At 46.6% G+C, this 20099-nt stretch overlaps 1 protein-coding gene across 1 annotated transcript in view; it reads left to right on the top strand.

Annotated features, from left to right (window-relative positions):
• CCNH (cyclin H) overlaps positions 1–20099 on the top strand; it is a 211271-nt gene that overhangs the window by 172106 nt on the left and 19066 nt on the right. The window contains exon 8 of the mRNA XM_085632430.1: positions 2567–2678. Coding sequence (XP_085488556.1) covers positions 2567–2678 — 112 coding nt within the window. The remainder of the gene's footprint in view (positions 1–2566; positions 2679–20099) is intronic.

Raw genomic sequence — 20099 nt, 5'->3', positions numbered from 1 at the left:
TATGTACCATCACATTTACCCACAGAGAATGGGTGAAATTCTTTGATACATCAGCCCCCTTTTCTAGTGAGTCAGTATTGATTTTAGGTGAATTGCCAAAGGCCCCAGGCTTTAAACATTCAATGCAAGGTGTAGTGACAGGTATATGTGAAAAGAATGTTGTCACCAAGCATCTGAGATAGTGGTGAAAATATGACACCAGACGTTGGTAAACATGGAATGCACTGTCACTTGGATTGCTGCTGGAAAAATTTCCTACCAAGTTCAATGAAGATTGGAGTGATATTGTTTGTATTTACAGTAATTCAGCTACATATATGAAAAAGTTGTATGATGACCTGTCAAAATCGCTACCTGAGCTGAAGTACTTCCCTGTAAGAGATCCTTGTCACTTGCTAGGTGGTACGCTGAAAGCATCTTTACAATCTTCAGAGTTAATGAAGAAAGCTATTGACTTTGTAATCTATTATGATACACGGTTTCGTTATGCCCAGGAACTAAAATGAAAATATTTCTCATTTTGTGCTTTGTGTGGAATCAAAGAAAGTGTCATCCTAACTGTGTCATTTAGCCGATGGTTCACCTGGCTGTAAATGCCATATTATCCATGTGGATAAAGAAGTATTGTATGGTGTACTACAATAAGTTTGATTTGTAAAAATGTATTTAGACATCATATACCCTGTACACACACTGTCTGTACACATGCAGTATCAATGCAGAAAGCAAGCAATAATAACAGCAAAACGTTCCATAAACACCGGAAAAACACTGTTTCTGTTTTTAATGGCGCGAAAATGTGTATTCACTGATAGCCACTGTGTTTTTTAACTAGTTGGCCCCTGCCAGTAGCTTGACCATGCCTGAACAGGAGTCTTCGAGATTGGGTGATTTGATGTTTTTTAACACTCATCAGGTGGAGGCTTTCCAAAGGACAGACTGTACCAGTACATATCCTTCTGCTAACATTCACTTATCAAAAGAGCATCCTGAAATGCATACACTCTGCTTTACAGGTTGGTGGAATTCTCTAGTCCCTTGAGTGGGAGGACCTGAGACTTTTGTTGATGGGAGATGAGGAACAGTTAAGACTTTCAAGTCATTTTCTCCCAAATGACCTTGCTTGTTTTCTTTATGTACAAAGATGGGCAGCTGATATTCTTGGCATTCTTTGAACCGTACTCGCTGGCAGTTGTTTCAAGACTTTGTACTTAAATTGCATCCAGAAATGGCAAGGATGCAACATACTGGAGTAAAGATCCTAACAAAGAATCATAAAATGATGCCTGATGTCCTGGTTCAGCATAATGCACCACCAGGAGAGTTCCTAAAGCCGATTGCGGAACAAAATCATCATCATCAATACCATTGCATATACAATGATATTGATCATTGTGTTCCTGAGCATGATCATTTTCTGCATACACATAATCTTAGGAACAAGACCACATCCTAAACATAGCTAAATAAATAGTAAACTCAAGCTAGCACTGCGATGTAAGATCTGACCATTTGACACATTTTGATGTGGTAGATACCTGACAGAAGGAAAGCTATTTAAACTACCAATCTCACAGGTGCCCATTGACATGGGGGGAGGAAGGGGTTCCTCACGGGGACAGGAGTGTACATACCAAGAATGAGATTACAATAGAAATAGAATCTTGCAGAAGATCATCATCACTTATATTCTCCGGAGTTTATTACAAGGTTTTGTGTTATAAAATATTTGGAAACTTTACCAGTGGTGACCAGTACGATGATATTGATGCAGAGATCATAACACTGTGATATTTGGTGTGGAAGCTGGGTCCAACTAATATCAAGTTGAGACACTTAGAAGTACGTCCTTAAATGCCCATGCTTTTCCTTACAGAAGCCAATCACCTTTTGGTGAGGAACAATGTGTAACTGCCATGAATAATTACTGCACAACATATTCACTCAATACCACACGCAAACCCTCATCCTTCTTTTATCAAGAGAGCTCAAATGCATCCAATTATAATTTTCTTGCTCTTTTTTTAACAGGAAGTGACATAGATCATATTTGTTTCCTGAAATTCTTATGACCCTGTGTTTTAGCCTCCGTAGTATTATTAATGCTTTAACATTACTCAACTAGAAAGGGAAGAATAAAGAATTTGCTGATGGTGTAATGAAACTTCATGTTAGTTCTGGAACTCTTAATATTTGATCTTCACACTTCACAGCTCATTTCCCACCTGCTTCTTACTGCCATTCTGCTGTGCTCCCTTCTTGAAAAAATTGAGAAAAAAAAGTTAGGTGCAGGCTTGGCATGCACAGAAGCTGTGATCTTCAAATTTTAAAGCTAGTTTGTTAAAGGCGTAAGCAACCAGGTTCCCAATCAGTTAATGAACATTGTGAGCAAGGGTTTAGAGCAGCAGCAACGATTGCCCTCATCTTTGTAGTGAAAGTTGCAGGACAAGTGACTATTTTAAGTAATTGTAATTTTATTTTGTGATATAAGCAGTTTATATAATCTCTGTGTATTGCTATTCTAATTGTTTTCTCATAAATGTTCTGTTTTAATACTTGGTTAAAGGTATGAAGGACCTAGTCAAGAAGTATGAGGCTCCTAAACCTGATGATGTTGCACTATTAAAGCCAAAATTAGAGAAATGTCACAAATATGAATTTTCTTTCAACACTAATTTGTAAGTATGATGCCTTTTAATATTTTATTAATTGTTTTTTTAAATTTAAGATTAAAAAAATGCTGAGAGGCCAGGTGACATTACATCTCTTTGTAAGAGGAACTATTGATCACAGCCAACTTTGCAATAATCTTTATATGCAGATTTTAATTCAGGCTGATTTGCATCAAAGAGCTCTGAAATATTGCTTGAGCAGCTGGGGCAGGCGTCCAACCATTCTGACAAAGTACTTTAGTCAATAGGTTCTTTGAATCTGTTGCCATGCAATAGAAGAAAATAGTTTTTTGTTTAATGCTATTTTACAATGCTTGGACTGGAGATACTTAAATATGCATCTATTCACTGAAAAAATAAGTTTTGAAGTGACACTATATTTAAGTGTTGAAATGAGATGAGCCCCAACAGCTTATAATGGATCTATTAGCTGTCGGAGCTTCCACCGCTTATCCATTGTAGTCTTACAAAGATCCGAATGGACGAAGATAGATAAGGAGTCAACTGACAGCAGGGCTGTTGGACAGGCTTTAAAATAAATTGCCTGCTGCAAGAGAAAGTTCCCAATATAAATGAGAAGAGGGTGAGGATGCTTGGTGAACAGAGGAAGCCTATGAGCTCGCTAAATTTGAGAATCCATGTATCAATCTGCCCGATCCAGAAGAGCTTTCTGCAATAAGCTGACAACGAAGGCCCAAGGATCATTGCGGCCTTTTTCTTCTGGTATTCCGAATTGCATGAGGTTGTTCCAATGTTGCCTGTTCTCCAGGTCCTCAATTTTACTTTGAACATATGTGAGTTGATGCTCATGCTCATGCTCTGTGATTGCCTTGGTTGTTGCTTTACCGACTGCCTCTGCTGATGCATGTGAAATTTAATGGGGTTGCTCGTTGTTGAAGCTCAGCCATATCTAGAGTTAAACTAGCTATTTTACTGGTTACTTCCGTTAAAGCTTGCTGCATGGCCTTATTATCATCTTTAACGTGCGCGTAATGCTCCAAAACCTCAGCTCTTTGAATCTGTAAGAGCTGAATGTTAGTTAATAATGGATGCTCCTGGAGGAGCCTAGCGCGCAACCAAGATGGACGCGTAGGCACAGGGCTCCCGGGACCCTCGCGGCCTCCCACGTCTATCCTGGCTATAATCCTGTTATTCTGAAGGAATATTACTGGTGAACCGACGCAGAGGTGATTCCCGTTTTCGGGACTTAAATCGGACTTTGGGAACCCGACTTATCCTGTACTCCAGAAAGAGGCCTGCTCCGTGGCACCACCCCGGACTTGGGTTGGCACTGTCCCCGAGCTCCAATCGAACAACAACGGCACTAGGGTCTTGGGCGGGCATCCCCCCCCCTGGTTTCACTTTCGTTTTTGACTTTCCTCTGAGTCTGGTGGCGGGCGCTCGCAGTCGCTCGGCGTTCGGGACCGAGCTGTGGCGGTCGAGTGGCGTTGACAAGGGGGCTGTCCCTCAGTCGGGTGGACTCCCCGGGGTGATTGCTGCGCCTAACAGGTATACTGGATCTGCTCTCCCTGCTGAGTGATGACGACCCGGCTGGACGGCGACAAGCACATGTCTAGAGCTCCCCGGAGGGGTAGCTACGTGCAAGCGAACAACATGGAACGCTATGCCCAGCAGAAGGGATCTCCCGGATCGAGTGGGCTTTCAGATGCAGCCAAGGAGGGCCCGTCACCCTCGACGGAATTGACACTACAAGACGTCATGGGTGCCATCGAGGCCATGAAGGCCTCGGTCGGCCAGCAATTTGACTCGCTGGCCCACAAGCTGGACACCGTGCTGATCGATATCAACTTACTTAAGGCTGATCTGTCAAACTAGTGAGAAGGTCAAATCACTCGATCTCACGTCATCTGGCCTCAAGACGGATGTCTCGGAACTGCAGACGGAGATCCGTAGTTTGCGGGCCCTCAGCGACCTCTCTGCCAAGAGACTGGAGGATTTTGAAAGCAGGGCCCGGCGGAATAACGTACGCATCATCGGTGTGCCGGAGCGGTCGGAGGATGGGCCGGTCGATCTCCTTGTGGAAGATCTGATCCTGACCAAACTAGCGCCGAAAGGCCTCAGCAAATTCTTTACGGTGGAGCGGGCACACAGAGTTCCGGGGGGCCGGCCGAGGCCTGGGGCCCCACCGCGACCTATCATTGCCAGGATATTCAACTTCAGGGACCGTGACGCAATCCTGCAGGCCTCCCGTGTGCATGGCCCGACGAAATATGACAATGCGGATATCAGTTTCTACCCTGACTTTACACAATCGGTGCAAAAACAGCGAATGGGCTTTATGACTGTCAAGCGGCGGCTGAGGGACATGGGCTTGAAGTACTCTATGCTTTTCCCGGCCAAGTTACGCATTGAATCTGAAGAACGGACTCATTTTTTCGACCGGCCTGAGGCGGTTGAGGACTGGCTTGACACCTTGCACCGTCGGCACGGCGGGGAGGAACGAGCTGCGGATGTGGGTGGTGGATCAGCGGACCAAGGGTGAACGAATGACTTGTGGTTCCTTGACAATTTTGTGTTCACCCCCGATTTGGGTTAGATGTACTGGTTTTTCTTTTCTAGGACTGCATTACCCTTCCTTCATCATTGGGAGGCCGCGGGGTATCTGGTGAGACTCTTCCTCCTCGGGGGGTTTCTTTCTTTCTTTCCGTAGAGTAGGTTTATGGTGGGGCGACAGGCACACTGCGAGTTGGGGTGGCTTAATGGTCTTCTGCAGGGGTGCAGGGTGGGGGGGTTTGTAGTGGGAGTTGGGGGGGTGGCGGTAGGGGTGTTGTTTTTGAGTGCTGTTCGTTTTGTACCAGGCAATCAGTGCGCTGTTTTTAGCTCTCAACGTGGGTGGGGTGTCCATTGCTGTGGAAATGGGGGGCAGGGGATTGCGCATTTTGACGTGGAATGTCAATGGTTTGGGGGACCGATTGAAGCGAGGGGTGGTGCTACAATATTTGAAACGTCTCTCTCCTGATGTGGTTCTGTTGCAGGAGACGCATTTGGTGAGACACTCATGTCACGCTATGAATAGAAAGGGCTACCGTCTGGTGGCCCACTCTGGTTTTACAACCGGCTCCAGAGGGGTGGGCATTTTGGTTCGATCCTCTCTCCCGCTGGAAATTGATGAGGTGATACATGATGACCTGGGGCGCTATGTGGTGTTGGTGGGCCGGTGGGAAGGACAGACTTTGTGTTTGGTTTCAGTTTATGTCCCCCCGGGGTTGCAAACCACTACCTTTGCGGACTTGGGAGGGTTGCTGCTTGGGCTCCCGGAGGGCCTCTTGCTGGTGGGTGGTGACTTCAATTCTGTGGTGTCGGGTAGAGAGGATCGGCACCCTCCCAGAGACCTCCCCGGGGCGCACTCTTGGCTGGGTGGCTTTATCGACACTATGGGGCTTGTGGACTGTTGGAGATCAATGCATCCGGGGCTCGCCCAATTTACATTTCACTCTGGCGTCCACGGCTTCTTATCTAGATTGGACTATGTGCTGATGCCGGCCGCCCAAGTCCAAATGATCGGGGAGGTCAGACATCTGGCCCGTGGCATCTCTGACCATTCCCCGGTCCTGCTTCACTTAGAGGTGGCCAGGGGGGCAGAGGGGAGGGTGGCCCCGATTAATCCCTGGTATTTGCATGACCCCACAACTTGTGCCCTTTTGGTTAAGTCTCTGGACCGTTATTTTGAGGAAAATCAGGGTTCAGTCTCATCGGCTGTAACGTTGTGGGAGGCTTTCAAGGTGGTCATCCGTGGGCAGGCCCTATCTTTGATCTCCCATGCTGAGAGGCGTAAAACTGAGGAGGTGGTCCACCTGGAGTCGGACATAACTGACTTGGAAGAAGATCTCGGGCGGGGGGTCACACGGGACAAACTCCATACCCTTTGCCTGAAACAAGCGGATTACAGGGCGTTGGTTACGGATGCTGCCAAGCTCGCTAGTAGGGAGCAACAGGGGCGCTTGTATGATGTTGGTTACAAGGCTGGAAGGTTGATTACATGGCTGGAGAGGAGCGAGCGAGCGAGTCGTGTGGTCCCGGTGATTGTGCGTGCTGATGGTGTGAGTGTTACGGATCCGAGGGAGATTGTGAGCTGCTTTGCGGACCATTTACAGGGACGTCTACTCTCCAGTCTCGGTGAGGCCAGAAGACGACTCTTGTAAATTGCTGCGAGATATTGCATTGCCGTGCCTTTCGGTCGATGATAAAGAACTGCTGGACGCGGCGCTTACAAACGATGAGATAGCATCGGCGATTCGCTCGGTCCGTTCAGGAAAGGCTCTCGGCCCTAACGGCCTTCCGATCGAGCTTTACAAGCTTCGTCCAGATAGGTTGGCACCACATCTCCGCGAGATGTTTCTTGCATCCCGAGAGGCCGGCGCCCTACCGCGTGATCAACGTCTAGCGACCATTGTGGTGCTCCATAAAGAGGGCAAGCCGCGTGATTGCTGTGCGTCTTATAGGCCCATCTCACTCCTAAACGCTGAACCTAAGATTCTCGCTAAAGTGCTCGCTAATCGTCTGATTAAAGTCATCGGTGACCTGGTACATCCGGATCAGTCTGGTTTTATTCCGCATCGCAACACCGCGCTGAACCTGCGGCGCCTCCATGGAGTCCTCGCGAAAGTTGGCTCTATTCGGGAGCCTGCCATTTTGGCGTCACTGGACGCCACGATGGCGTTTGACACGCTGGAATGGCCGTATCTCTGGGCGGCGCTGGCTAGGTTTGGTTTTGGACCTGGGTTTATTGGATGGGTGAAGTTGTTATACGTGGAACCACTGGCGCAGGTGGTGGTGAATGGTAGAGTCTCTGCCCCCTTTCTGCTTGGCAGGGGCACGCGGCAGGGTTGCCCCCTGTCCCCGCTTCTTTTTGCTCTTGCGTTGGAGCCCCTGGCGGCGTGGCTCCGGTGGGAACCCTCCATGACGGGTATTCGGTGGACACCAACGTTTGAGGATCGCGTATCACTCTACGCAGACGATATTTTGCTCTATCTCACCTCCCCGCGGAAATCGTTGATAGTGCTATTTGATGTACTGAACTCCTTTGGTCGCAATTCAGGGCTTGTCATTAATTGGGTGAAATCCTGTGTTTATGTGCTGGTTGGCGACCCCCCTCTTCTCCCACGTGGCTGTCCAATTCAGATTTCACATTCTGGATTTAAATATCTAGGTATCCACGTGTCCCTCGATCCGGCGGTCCGTTATGCTCTGAATCTGTTGCCCCCGCTCCAGCGGCTGCGGGCCGATGTAGCTCGTTGGCGTAGGCTCCCGATATCGCCGCTTGGCCGGGCAGCTTTATTTAAAATGATGTCTCTTCCACGCTTTCTGTATGCATTGCAGAATACGCTGGACGTGGTGCCCGCCCGATACTTTAGTGAGGTAGAGAGCTTACAGAGGCAGCTAGTTTGGGATGGGAGGCCGCGCATTGCTCTCGCTAAACTGACCCTGCCGTGGTATGACGGTGGCATAGCTCTCCCTGATATTAGACGATATTATTGGGCGTCCCAGTTGGTGGCGGTGAATCATGGGACATACGGCCCGGCGGTGAACCCCGCGTACGAGATGGATAAGCTGCTGTTGCCGGGCAGAAATTTCAATAGGGCGCTTTATTCTACGAAGGGAAGTACTAAATTGACCGGTCCTACGAAAAATGCGGTGCGCGCCTGGCATTGCGCCACCGCTGCTACGGGATGGACGGGCCGTCTGTCTCGTGCGACTCCACTGTATGCGTCGGATGCGTTGGGAGGTTTATGGCGCTCGAAAGGCTTTGAGAAGTGGGATTTGATCGGAATTAGTCGAGTGGGGGATCTTTGGACGAAGGGCGCTTTTAAATTGTTTGAAGCTCTTCAGACGGAATATAAGCTGAGCGATAGGGAGTTCTTTCGTTATGCGCAGATGCGCCATGCGCTACTTTCCGCTTTCCCGAGTCCTGCAGCTATCCCCGAAGCCTCCCCGTTGGAAGATCGTTTGCTTGATGGTTACCTGCCAGATAGTACTATCTCCCTGATCTACAAAAAACTGATTAATACTCGAGCGGACCTCCTCACGCATTTGCGAGAGGTCTGGGTCGCTGATGGCCTAGAGCTGGATGATGAGGATTGGGTCGCGGCCGTAGCCTCACCGAGGGAGGTTGCTATACCGGCTCGCCTTCGATTTGTGCAGTTGAAGATACTACATAGGGTCTATGTCACCGGTCCCCGCCTGCTTCGCATGGGTTACACAGATGATGGTTTATGTCGGCGGGGTTGCGGCTTGCTTGGTACTTTTCTTCATATTCTGTGGGAGTGCCCGAGGGTGATACGTTTCTAGACTGGTGTACATGCAGTGATGGAGGAGGTTACGGGTGTGGCGCTGCTCCCTGAGGCTCGGCGATGTGTGTTGAATGTATGGGAACCGACTGATTACGATGTGGCACAAGAACGCTGGGTGACTTTGGGCAACATGATCGCTAAAAGGGACATTGCGCAGCTCTGGGGGTCCGGTCGGCCCCCCACAGTTACGAAATGGAAAGAAAACATGGATTGGTGCATGTTCCGAGAGAAGACGGTTTACGTGGCCAGGGGCAAACCTAGGGTTACAACAAACAAATGATGGACGGAATGCTGACAATGCATGCATTCTCCCCCAGTCAAAAGATCTGGGTTAAATCCATCGTTCTTTTGCCCACTACACCACCCCAGTTTAGACATGGCCATATGCAAATCAGTCTTGACCCTGTGCCTCATGGGAACAGTCCAGCCCGAACTGCCAAGCCATGTCTTCCCTGGACCGGAATCAAGCATCCTAGGACCGGTTTCTGGCTATCAGCCGTCATCAGCCAGGATAGCTTGACTCCAGTGGCGTAGTGAGCACGGGTCCCACGTCTGGGAATACCCATCCCACTTAGGGCGAAAAGCGTTACAACAAACAAATGATGGACGGAATGCTGACAATGCATGCATTCTCCCCCAGTCAAGAGATCTGGGTTAAATCCATCGTTCTTTTGCCCACTACACCACCCCAGTTTAGACATGGCCATATGCAAATCAGTCTTGACCCTGTGCCTCATGGGAACAGTCCAGCCCGAACTGCCAAGCCATGTCTTCCCTGGACCGGAATCAAGCATCCTAGGACCGGTTTCTGGCTATCAGCCGTCATCAGCCAGGATAGCTTGACTCCAGTGGCGTAGTGAGCACGGGTCCCACGTCTGGGAATACCCATCCCACTTAGGGCGAAAAGCGTTACAACAAACAAATGATGGACGGAATGCTGACAATGCATGCATTCTCCCCCAGTCAAGAGATCTGGGTTAAATCCATCGTTCTTTTGCCCACTACACCACCCCAGTTTAGACATGGCCATATGCAAATCAGTCTTGACCCTGTGCCTCATGGGAACAGTCCAGCCCGAACTGCCAAGCCATGTCTTCCCTGGACCGGAATCAAGCATCCTAGGACCGGTTTCTGGCTATCAGCCGTCATCAGCCAGGATAGCTTGACTCCAGTGGCGTAGTGAGCACGGGTCCCACGTCTGGGAATACCCATCCCACTTAGGGCGAAAAGCGTTACAACAAACAAATGATGGACGGAATGCTGACAATGCATGCATTCTCCCCCAGTCAAACCTAGGGCATGGAGTAAGATGTGGGGTCCCTGGAATTCCTATCGGGGGAATATCTGCGCCCCCCCCTTGGTGGTCGCACCAGACTTAACGATGTCCCCTTGACTTTGATGTTCCTGGTCGCTTTGCGGGATTGATGACCGATTCTCTCCCGCCCCCCCCCCCGCCCCTTTTTCACACGAATAACTGTGTAATTGGCTGCGTTGTCGCTGTTGTCCCCCGCCCATGTGAGAGCAAGTCCCTGTTAATGGAGTTCTTTTGCCTGGTATAAGTTTCTTTTTGTGGTTTTTCTTTACAATTAGTTAATAAGAAACCTTGCGGTAGTGCTATGTTCAGCTGTGGGCGGCTGCAGCCGTTATGCGTGCGGCTCGCTCCGGCTCTTATGACTGCTGTACTATTGTCTTCCTCCCTTTTCTCTACATTAGCGGCCGGCCCATGCGGTTGTAGGCCCATGACTATGAATATTCGATGTGTAAATAAAGGTTTTCAAAAAATAAAATAAAATGAATGCTCCTTTACATCCTCCTTATCTGTCTGTTTCTTCCCATCTGCTGCTAAGGTGGCAGGAGGGGTCTCACGATGCAATAGACAAATTGAAGAATCCAAGGAACCATTTGTCACATTTCCGAGTCTAACTGTAGGGCTTAAAGTTACGCTAGCATTAGAACTAGTGTCAGTTACTGGTTGCATCTTGTCTCCTAGTGGAGATGGGTGGAGCTGGAAGGCCGGCCCACTTTTGGATAGTCTTGAGATCAAGGCCTTCAGCTCTCCCTTAGAGGTAACCCACTTTCGGAGGGGGCTTTCATTAGACCCCTGCTTGGACAGCAGAACTAAGGAAATGCAGGGGCGCAGAACTAAGGAACTGAGATCAGGACAGCGAGCTTCCTGGGATATCCTAGCGCCGTGGCGGGTTTCCCCAATCTTTGCTTTGACCTGCCTCTTCTCAGGAAGCCCCTTTTTCTCAATAACCTCATCCTCCCGTGAAAAGGAGCCCTGGGAATTGGGTTTTTTTTTTTTTGTGCATATTTATATAGCGCGAACTCGACCCGAAGGTATTGGAGCGCCCTACATGAGCACCGTATTTACATTACACATTCAGGCACGGGGAGATTAAGTGATTTGCCCAGAATCACAGGATGTGGACACGACCTTGAGGCTCGAACTCTGGTTTCCAGCACCAAAGTCGGCAGTTTAGCCGACGGACCACATCCTCTCCCCATGTCACCTTAAGAGGATGTCACCTTAAGAGGATTCCGCTATAACTTTGGTCCAATTATATCACCAATCATGATTCAAATTTTTTTTTTTACAGGGGCCAGCACGATTGAAGCTTATCAAGAATGGACGGCCACAGGTTTTCCATATGAGACCTTGAAGTTTCACACGCTCACCATCAATGGTGGCAAGGGACTTCAAAGTCTTCCTCTTGGCCCTAATTTGGATGTCTGAACTGATTGGGGGAGGGGCGTCCTAAAGAAATCATGGGCATGATGAGTTCTATTATTGAGGGATAGCTTATTAAAAATATTACAGCGAGTGATGCTGATGCGATGCAGGTGGGGGGGATATAGGGGCAGGCCGCACAGCGCTTCTAGGGGGCTGTCAAAGCAACTGACAGCATAGGGGGTGGATGATTCCCTTTCGTAGTCACAGGGTGGGTTGGGTTGGGGGGGGGGGGGTTGGGGTTTCTTGATGGGGGCTTATGTACTCCATGGCATAGGGTGGTGGGGTTGGGGGCAGTCTTAAGAGTCAGAATAATTGGAAACTGTATTCAGCATTTAACGTAGAGAGGAGGGAGGGTGGCAGTCTGAGATGGCGGCTAGGTCATAATGTCAGATAGTTGGATTAGTCAATGACTAGTTTAAAATTAATGTGTTGGAATGTGGCAGGGTTAAATCCGGTGAGGAAGCGACAACTAATACGTGAGGAACAAGCAGCATACAAGCCGCATATTGTTGGGGTGACTGGAACCTATCTGACATTTAAAGATTGGCAAGTATTGAAGCAGCTGAGGTATGAACCGCTTATATGCACTTCTCAAACAGTGTCTATACGAGGGTTGCTATAATGAAAACTAAAACTAGTTGCTAGGGTTCTGAGAACTGCTTCTGATAGTAGTGGCAGATGGGCTATAGCACAACTGGTCATTAATGGACAGACCTATACCATTTGTGTGGTGTATGGCCCTAATTTGGATGATCCTGCAGTTTTTGATTATTTAAATTTGGAACTGCTGGATTGGGGTGGAACTTGATCCTAATTTGGGACTTTAACTGTGTGGTGGACTATCATATAGATACTACTAATCGGCAAGGTAGTATTATGATGGCTAAAACACGTGCGTCTATTATGGAAATAATGAGATTGCATCGCCTAGTTGATGCATGGAGAACTTTGTTCCCCTTGATACCTGGCTTTACTTACTATTCTGCACCTCATAGACCGCGTTCTCGAGATTTGATTTTGGTACAAGGACAACTGTTGGAAGGGACATCTATCGAGCTCTGTCCAAAGGTTACCTCAGCCCACAACCCCATTAAATTTCACATGCAGCTTAGATTAGCAGAGGGAACGGTCGGCTGACTACCATTTACATTTCCTCGAAATCTGCTGGCCAGTATGGAATATCTGGGATATATGAAGCACCTTCTTTTAGAATATATACTAAACAATAAAGGCACATCTCCGATCACAACTGTCTGGGACTGCATGAAAACATGTATACGGGGTAAAGCTTCGGTTCATTTTGACTCAAAATATTGGCAAACAGCAAGAAGAGGCCCAACTTGGGCAGGAATGTTTGGTTCTTGAAAAAAACACAAGCAATTCTCTTAAAAGATCCGCAGGAGCAGGTACTATATCTGAAGCTAATTGAGGGATGACAAATGTTCAGTCGGGGGCTAAAGGAGAGGATGGCTGCCATCTATCAGAATAACGGGCCTTTCCAATATGAGTATGGGGGAAAAAGTGGGGCATATGCTGGCTCATTAGATCTCTGATAAAAAAGCAAATAATACAATACGTCGGATTATAGGGGAAAGTGGTGCAGTATTCTAACTCAATCAATAATGGAACAGTTTGCTATGTTTTATCAAAAGTTGTATCTTCGATCTGATAGTAACAATCAGGCTGCAGGCAAGTACCTGCAGGAGTGTAGTATGTCCCGACTCAATCCCCAACAGCAACGTGTCCTGGAGGGGGAATTTAGCCTCAGTGAAGTTGAGGTAGCTATAAACTCCTTACCCTCTGGGAAAGTAGCTGGGGAAGATTCATTACCGTTGGAAATCTATAAAGTCTTTATAGATATTCTCGCACCAGTGTTTTTTGATTTGGTAACTGCTATTAGTAATGGAGAGGCTGCTCTGTTATCATGGGGAGAGACTAACATTGTGGTCTTTCTCAAAAAAGGCAAATCCCCTGAGAAACGGAGCTCTTTGCATTTATCAGGGAGATAGGTCGAAGACATGAAGGTCTTCTCTAAAATCTTAGCTCTGCATCTCGCTCCAGTCATGCATAACGTGGTTTCAGAACAGCAACATGGGTTCATCCCTAGTAGAGATACTATGGCACATATTAATACTGCGATTGCGGCATTTGACGTGGCTGGTAAAACTAAGGACAACATAGGTATGATCATGCTAGATGCAGAGAAGGCTTTTGATAGGGTTACTTGGGAAGCGCTCTGGCTGATCATGGATACATGTGGGTTAAGCAATCGTTTTATAACACTAGTACAGATGCTCTATAAGAACCCGGTCGCTAAGGTCTTGATTGGCGGCCATTCTTTTTTTCCCCCAGTAGTGTGGAGCACACATCAGGGGTGTTCGCTTTCTCCTTTGCCGTTTGCCCTTTATGTTGAACCTTATTTAAGTCATCTTAACTTGAACAAGCGCATACAACTTGTCCGGCTGAATTGTATTGATCTTAAAATAATGCCTTAGGCTGATGATGTTGCAGTATTTGTCAGCAATCCAAACAATGTTGTCAATATAATATCTAAAGAGGTTGAACAATTTGGTTGCGAGTCCGGATACAAGTTGAATCTCTCAAAGACGCAGGTCATCCTCAACTTTAAATTACCTACCTCTGTGATAGACGTGGCAGATACTTCTACGTATCTCACTATACGCTTGTGTAGTTGCGTGGAGAACATTATTGCGCTTAATTATGAACCCCCTTCTGAAAAGTCATAGCAAAACTGCAACAAAGGCCTAAGCTTCCTCTGAGTATCTTAGGTAGATGTAATATTGTCAAAATGAACATATTGCCAAAGGTCTTGTATCCATTTCGTTCAATACCACTCATAGTTCCGGATTCCTTTTTCGAAGGTTTGGGCGGGGCAGTTAGTCGTTTTATGTGAGGCTACAGGAGGCCAAGGCCCGCCATCTGCCTTTTAAAATTACCCTTTATACAGGGCAGATTCAAACTACCAGATTTCAAGCTATTTTTGTGGGCATCATTTACAGGCCGTATTCGAGGTTCTATTGGTTGGAATGAAGGGTGGACCGACTGCATATGGGTATCAACTAGCACTAGTAATGGATTTTAGATTCTCTATGCATAGGTTGATTGATCCCAACTACTTTAAGCGGGTGAGGTTTAAAGTAGTAAGAGATATAGTGCAATTTTGGTGTGAAATTTGTACAACATTTTCTCTACCAACTGTTCACTCGCTTATTTCGCTTTGGGGCAATCCTTTATTCCCCGACATATTTCATCACAATGTAGGGCAACTCTGGGGCCAGCTGGGCATAGTTAACTTGGGACAGCTGTATGATAGTCATGGTTTCCGGACATCACTGCACTACAGGATGCAAATTGGCTCTCGCACAACCATTTTTTACAAATAATTGCATGTGATGGATTATATTGTTAATGCATTTAAGTATAGCAATGACGAGGAAATAACTGACCTTCTTACTTGCTATTAACATCCTGGGCAAGAAACCAGGATGGTCAGTATAAGTATAATTTATCAGAAATACATGGCTTGTGCTCTGGATGATAGTACTCAACTTTCTTTAAAATGGAGCTAGCCCTTGATGACTTCAGTTACAGATGCTGAGTTAAAGGATGCATTAGATATTTTAGATCAGCCAATCAGCTCCGCCAGTCTTAAATTACAGCAATTTAGGACAATCTGTATGCTATATTACACACTGGATAGCATTTCGAAACGGGGTGCAGATGGGACCTCAGAGCGCTCACACTGCCCCCAAGTGTAAGCTCCATGCGGCAGATATGGTACATATGTTCATCAACTGCTCAAGGCTTAAAGGATATTGGGATAGCTTATTTAAATAGATCTCAACACATGTCGGAACTAAAATTAACCTGAGTTATAAGGAAATCATGTTGGGTTATAAATCTGGATTGGCTCCCAGCTTGAGGGCACTAATTATGATTATAGTAGTTAGTGCACGTCTATGCATGGATCGATCCTATACCTCCTAAGGTTTCCGAATTCTGGTCAATGCTCTGCCAAATCTATGAATGCAAAACCTCAATTGCAAAAGCGAGGGGTCCTTGATCAGTTAAAAAAGTGGGGAAAATATGGTCACATTGGCACTGGGCCTAGCTGACTGTCTTATTTACTTCACTGTTTGATTGCAGACTCATTTTGGATATTTTAGGTTAATTTAAAAATCCACCCCTGCCTCTTCTACATCTCATTCCCTTGTTTGGTTATATTTTGTATATGTAACTGACTGCATTGATTGTTGTGACTCAAATCAAATAAAAATGTATACATTTTTTTTAAATGAGACGAGAACTAATGTTTAAAATACAAACAAAATTGAAATTCACCAATTATACAGAAGCTAACTATTATTTGCGTCCCTGTCATGCACTGTTTATGACCTCACATATTATGTTACTCATAACATGCTAAGTGACATCATTGATTACATCACTGAGGACAACATGCACTCATTGTTACCGTATCCAATAGGGTTTCTGGACCCAAAGTAATTTAGCAAGCTACGCCTGCACCCAATTTTCTATCACCAAAAATAACGTTTGACCACATGCTGGACACATAGCATGTCTATCAAGTCACCCACATTTGGTGAATGTTACTCTTTTTACTTTTATTCACCCACCTAACAAAATGCCTTTATAAACATCAATGGTGATGCCCCTTTTAAGAAATTGGGTATTGGGTGAGGTATGTTAGCTCCACTCAGGCAACAACCACAATGCTTGTCAGGGTGAACAATTGAAGTCACCAAATTAACCTCAGCTTGACCCTATGGTAGCTTGGCACAATAGCAGTCAGACTTAACTTTGAGGCAATGTGTAAAGTATTTGTGCAGCACACAAACGGTAATAAAGTGAAAACACAACACAAGAGAACATTTTAATACAAGCATTGGCAAAGCCAATAGATCTCGCCTATGTGAGATATATTGGCTTTGTCAACGTCTATTAGCCATGTTGAACAGCAGTGTGGCTACTGTACAGCATGGCTGAAAGTTAGAAAAAAAGCACTACGGTTCTGCCAGTGCTGGTTGTGTCAGTGATTTATTTTTTCTGCCGAGAGTGGTGGGATGAGTAACACAATGCAGAAGTTGGGGGGGGGGGGGGGGGGGGGGAGGTGGAGCAAGCAACGCAACGTGGGTGGGGCATCGGGGTGCTGGGGCAAGTACCACAATGCAGGAGGGGGCTCAGAGGTACAGGCTAAGGAACAAAATGTGGGAGGAGGCCTGTGCATGCGAGAGTGCTGCAAATAAAAGAAAAAAAGTAGCTCTGAACGTGCTAGTACTGGGAGGACACTGGCCAGTGAAGAGATACTTGGGCAATGCTCCAGGGGAGAGGCAAACACATGAAGAGGAAGGGAATCAGGCACACATTGACGAAAGAGAAGCAAGGAAATGAACGTGACAATGAGCCAACCAACAGTAAGCAATGGATAGACACTAAGCTCATGTGCTTTCCCAAGTAAGATCTAATAACTGGTAGGTGAAAAGTTCTTTACTGAAAAAAGTCAATGATGACTTGGAGGGGGTGGTCAGCCTAATACTACACATTAACCCTATTTAAGGTCCATAGGGGCATAATGAGCATGTCAGGAATGTTGCTTTATTTCAGTCATAAGCAGATGATTTTGCAAAAACCAATCTGCTCCACCTACTGCACATTAAAGCGATAAAGGATAGGCGCTTGCAGCACGCTCAGACACTCTCATCCCTACCCGCAAGGCTCACTAACCGATACGAACCAGCTATATTCACAACTCAGTAAAAATACATATGATACTGCAGTGTTCGAGGCATCTGTAGCTGTAGATACACATGCTTTGCATACTCCTGCCATCTAGTGTTTGGTCCGGATGTTTGTAAATTGTTTTTCTTTTAAGAAGTCTTTCGAGTCACTAGGTAAGGCGACTCCTACTCTTGGTAATAGTGCACATGGGCATCAATTCCATTTGTTAGATTGTTTTCTTTCAGCCATCAGGTTTGGACGTGTATTACTGCGCTCTGGTTCAAGACCGTTTCCGTGATCCTCTCTGTGCATAATTCACTCTACTCTTGTCCGTATTTTTGTTCGAGCGCGTTTTCCGTCTCTCGCGTATCGAAATTCAGAAGACTCGTTCATCTGGTCCGAACACTCCAATCGCGGTCTTCCAGTTTCACCCCTCCGGGCTACATTACACTCATTCGACTCCATCGATGATACTATTTTGATGGAACGGACTCCATTCTGATCCTGTCCGCAGTACCATTCCTAGTACCCGCTAGCACCAAGAAGAAGATTGTGTGGCATGTTGGTTATTTTGGTCCAAAAGACCTTGCAGGACCGTCTGGCATGATGCAGAGAGATGCAGAGATGTGACATTGAACACACGCCCAATATCGTCGGTCAACAAGATAGCAAACCGTAAGACGAAGACCTGAAAGCTTCAGCTGCTGAAGAGGAAGGGGCCTTTTCGGTTCAAGATTCTCACTCCGACATTTGGAGTCACATGATCTCCCGCCGGGTCAAGGTGCCTTGAGTACTCAAAGCCTTCAGCTGCCCACACAATAACTTGCGGTTCCTATAAAACAAAAGGCTTCCTGGCCACCACTGCCATCTGGCCGTGGGAGGCACCAAGAATACGCCTCGGCTGCCCCGCCCTCCGTCTCGGCACCAATAGCATTTACTAAGCCTTCCGGCTCCGCACTGAGCCAAGATTAAACCTCTTCAGCTTTCACCGCTCCGGTTTCGAAAGTGAAACCAGGTTCGGTTCCAAAGCCTTCGGCACCGAAACTGAAATCCGCTCCCGCAACACTTGCAGAGTCAGTTTTTGAGACAATGCAGGAAAGACTAGATCCAAAACAAGTGGATCCATATATACCCAGAGACTGGCCGCATTATTACTGCTAAGAGGCAAACCATTTTTAGGATAGTCATCTCCCAATATCTTTAAAAAAGAAGAAAGCTACCAGTGCCCTGTATATCGGCCCTCCAGGGGACACAGATCTAGACCTATATCCTGCCAAACCCTCGCCTCCTGACGATACTTCGTCATATCAGGAGTCTATAGGAAGGGCAGCAGCATACCACAGGGCTACACAACATGAATATACTACGGAAGAAGATTATTTGAGGCACTATCTTAAAGACCAAGCTTGGAATGCTCTCCATGAAGCATCTCTGAGCAAAGATAGCTCATTAGAGGGCAGTAAATGCTCAGTTTTTTAACAAGTCTGACGTTGCGACATTAGTGGTCGCAATTGACGAGAAAACTTGGATAGATTTTTTTCTCTAATGTGTATAGAATACAGGATAGTGCTGATAGTACCTCGAACACTGTGAATAGTCAGGGGGTGGCCCTTCAACTTTTATGGCAATTGAACTCCATTTTCATCATGAAGAGGTCATTGGGGCGATTAATGAAAGTAAGGGTGGCAAGGCTCCCGGTCCGGATGGGGTCCCCATTGACTTATTCAAGTTAACACCATTACTATGGTCCCCCCTAATTTCACGTGTTCTCCAAGCATGCAGCAAGAAGGGTTTTATTTAAACTTGGTCAGAATCCGTAATAGTACCGATTTTTTTTAAAAAAGGGGATAGGGAAAACCCAGCATGCTACCGCCCGATATCTTTACTCGATTCCCTGATGAAGATAGCAGGAAGGATAGTTCTTAACAGATTGCAGACTTGGGCAGAGGAGAACAACATTCGAAGGGACGTCCAGTATGGTTTTAGAGGGGGCCTCTGAAAAAATGAGCAGGTTTGAAATTTAAGTACCCTAATATGAAAATATAACCAGGCAAAAGTAAGGAGATTGTATGTAGCATTTGTAGACCTCACAGTTGCCTTCGACTGTGTTATACACAGCAAACTATGGGATATTCTGGATGACCTGAAGGTAGACCAGGTTTTGGTCCAGTTTCTAAGACCACTATACTCAAAGGCCACCTCCAAAGTGCGGTATGGTATCAAAGCGGAGTGCACTGCGTCGTTTAAAGTGGAGCGGGAAGTGAGACAAGGCTGTGTCTTGGTGCCGTTCCTGTTCACTTTATATACCAACTCTCTGGAACAGGAACTGGCAGGAAAGGCTAGAGACCCGCCATATGTGAACAAACGTCCGATTGTTTCCCTCCTCTACGCGGACGATGCAGCACTCATGGCCCGCACGCAGCTTGGCTTGCAGAAGGCCCTTGACTCGTACTGCAGTTACATGGATGACCTGGGGCTTAAACTAAATGCCTCAAAAACGTTTATTATGACCTGTGGGTGGGGGTGGAAAAAATGCAGTATTCACCCCTTGGGAGACAGCAGGGTTGCCTCCACTAACATCTTTACTTATCTTGGTGTTGTGTTTGAGCAATCAGGTTCATG

The sequence above is a fragment of the Triturus cristatus genome, chromosome 2_1 (genome assembly GCF_964204655.1).
Source record: "Triturus cristatus chromosome 2_1, aTriCri1.1, whole genome shotgun sequence".
NCBI lineage: Eukaryota > Metazoa > Chordata > Amphibia > Caudata > Salamandridae > Triturus > Triturus cristatus.
Note: the sequence above shows the minus strand (reverse complement) of the source record. Positions and strands in the feature narration are given on the sequence as shown.